At 39.9% G+C, this 2,756-nt stretch overlaps 1 protein-coding gene across 1 annotated transcript in view; it reads right to left on the bottom strand.

Moving 5' to 3' along the window:
* Window positions 1–152: 152 nt before the first annotated feature.
* Window positions 153–2,756, bottom strand: part of LOC122331274 (lysine-specific demethylase 7B-like) — an 8,970-nt gene continuing 6,366 nt past the window's right edge. The window contains exons 9-13 of the mRNA XM_043228839.1: window positions 1,110–1,197; window positions 791–897; window positions 585–676; window positions 273–359; window positions 153–164 (exon numbers count right to left, since the gene is read on the bottom strand). Of these exons, the coding sequence (XP_043084774.1) occupies window positions 153–164; window positions 273–359; window positions 585–676; window positions 791–897; window positions 1,110–1,197 (386 nt within the window). The remainder of the gene's footprint in view (window positions 165–272; window positions 360–584; window positions 677–790; window positions 898–1,109; window positions 1,198–2,756) is intronic.

Below are 2,756 nucleotides of genomic sequence, written 5' to 3' on the forward strand. Positions count from 1 at the left end.
TTTAACTTTTTTTTCCCCATTAGAAAACTTTTAATATTACAATTGCATGCTATTTTGTCTTAATAAAAAATAAATACAGAACTAAATTAATTTTAAACACTACAAGTGAATATAGACATGTAAAATGTATATGATTTATTGAATTTTTATTTTTAAATGCCTTTCTGTAGAAACAAGTAACCAAACAACAGCATAAAAACTGTAAATATATTCTTTTAGACGTTACCGTCTAAATAAGTATGGTTTCATATGTTTCTAGCAACCTAGCTTACCTCAAGGTACTGGATTTCCTTGGTGAGCATTTTAATGAGATGGTTGGGTCTGATATGGTCAGGGACCTCGCTGGCTGGCTCTGTGACCTGGGGAAGATGAGCACACAATAAGGGGCTTGTGCCACAGAGCAAACCTCAGGTTCCCACCCAAAACCACTGACACCAGACACCGGTCCCTGTGGGACACCCCTCGCCCTCATTATTCCAACAGGGTTTATAATGTACAATGGCAGGTGGTTTTAGTGTAAATTTTTTACGTTTGCATTTTATATGATGCAGTTTCTGGTGTGGTAAGCCAACTATTTCCTTCACCTCTCTCTTTAGCCAGTTCCTCAGTGCAGTAATCAAAGCTTTCACTCCCTTGATCAGGTATTCTGGAGGCAGGCAGTTATCTTCCCGGGATTCTGACGACAGACAATAAACAGTCGATTAGGAGGGACACCCAGTAACGGAGTGGCAGCATGCCAGTGATTTAAAGTGCTCTGTATCGACATGCTGAGTGATTTAAGATGACGTACCTTTGAGAGTTTCCAGCAGATTCTTCGCTACATACCAACAAATGGCTTCAAAATAAGGAAACTTAAAGAGGTCTGGAGTCTTTAGTCGCCGCTCCATCTCATAGCACCTAACACAAGGACAGAATTAGTTACACTTGAGCCACAAGTTTCTGAGATTGGCTATATTATTACTACTATCTTTTGGTTTAAATAAGTATGAGAAATGAAAACAGGATTGCTAAAATGTAATTGGTTAATCTCCATCAAAGCCATATTAAAAGCCACAGCACTTAATTTCTTAACTGAATGAGATATTGACAAAATGAAATTGTTCACTCACCTGAGCTGCATGCCTATGTTGAGGTTGTGGAGGAAGTTTCCTCCAAAAGCCATGCAATCCTGAGAGGTGAGAACCGCATGGATCCATCCTGCAAGAGAGGTCAAGAGTGTGTCAACAGCTGACCGACAGATGCAGACATCTGGTCTGAACCGCAGCTGTCCCTTAGCACACAGTGAGCCATTCATATCCGCTGTACAGAAAACCCGGACCCAGACAGATTTCACAAAATCCGCCAAAGGTTTCGAGCAATTCAGATTTTGAGTTCATAGAAATGTGACCTCCAAACATGCTTGTTCAACGAACTCCATGCACAAACGCACATGACTTCAGACATAATGGCAGGCAAAAGATGACATGCATTTGCTGGGTGGGCGATTCTACGGCTAACTGAGATCTGCTGAGCTGAAACAAACCCCCAGTGTGTTTCAAAACCACTGCAGAGCCACCAAACAACCAGCCTGTCAACTACATCCACGACTTCCTGTCTGTGCTCAAACATATAGGCCACACGTGAGCGGTGGAATGCATAAATACATGTTAGATTCAGAGCAACTTTCATACCGTAGGTTTTGAAGGACTTTTGAAGTCTGTCTCACAGCAGGGAACGTGTAGGGTCCCACGGTCTTAAACCGGTCTGCTAGTGCCATCAACACAGCTGGGAACCAGATTCATTTAAGACCACGCATCCTGACCTGCTCGTTTTAAGTGTGGTGGTTCATAAAACATTCAGATTTATGATACCACCCATAAATATCCTACCATATGACCTCATATATGATATGAAGTCATGATGACGATATACTCTTGGATGAGTATTGTAATTCGAAAAAGGCTTTTGAGCTTCCATAATGAACCATTGGCACTAGACTGGATAACACATTGTTAAGAATTATGCGGCTTTCTGGGTGGTAAATGTTTCTGCTCATTCTTGCAACGTCTGAACCAGAAACGAAGAGCACAAATCAGCCCTGGTCTTCCTGTGGAACTTCCATTAAAGACAGCTGCTCCACAATAAGTGGAATACCAGTTCCTCTACGGTTCCTCCTGTGCCAACATCCGAGTCCTGAGATAAACATAATAATTCCTTTTCTTCTCTTCTCTTAAAATAAAGAAATGGTACAGGAATAGTTCACACAAAAACGAACAAAAATTTATTCACCCTCGAGTAGTTCCAAACCTGTACGAGTTTGTTTTGCTGTACAAACTGTTTGGGGTAACTTCTGTGTGACTTTCAGAGTACGAAAAAATTCGATGGAATTCAATGGTGACCCAAAACAGCGGTTTACAACCTTTCTTCAAAATATCTTTCTTTGTGTTTTTCAGAACAAAGAAAATCAGGTTTGGAACTTACTTGAGAATGAGTAAATGATGGCAGAATTTTTTTTTGGGGTGAACTATTACTTTAAGCAGGTTTTCACTTAAAATGGTAGCCCTGCTTCAAACTCACACCATTGGTTAAGCCTGATGCTATGCCAAGTTGACAAAGACTCAAGTTGTATATAGAATAGAACAGAATAGAATGGATCACCGTCATTTGCTTTTACGATGTCATCATGCTACATAATATGAATATAACGCATTTAAAACACTTTAGAAGTGCAATTTTCTCACTTAATATAATAAATATATAATTTTTTACTACTAAAA

Source organism: Puntigrus tetrazona, chromosome 25 (genome assembly GCF_018831695.1).
Source record: "Puntigrus tetrazona isolate hp1 chromosome 25, ASM1883169v1, whole genome shotgun sequence".
NCBI classification, from domain to species: Eukaryota; Metazoa; Chordata; class Actinopteri; order Cypriniformes; family Cyprinidae; genus Puntigrus; species Puntigrus tetrazona.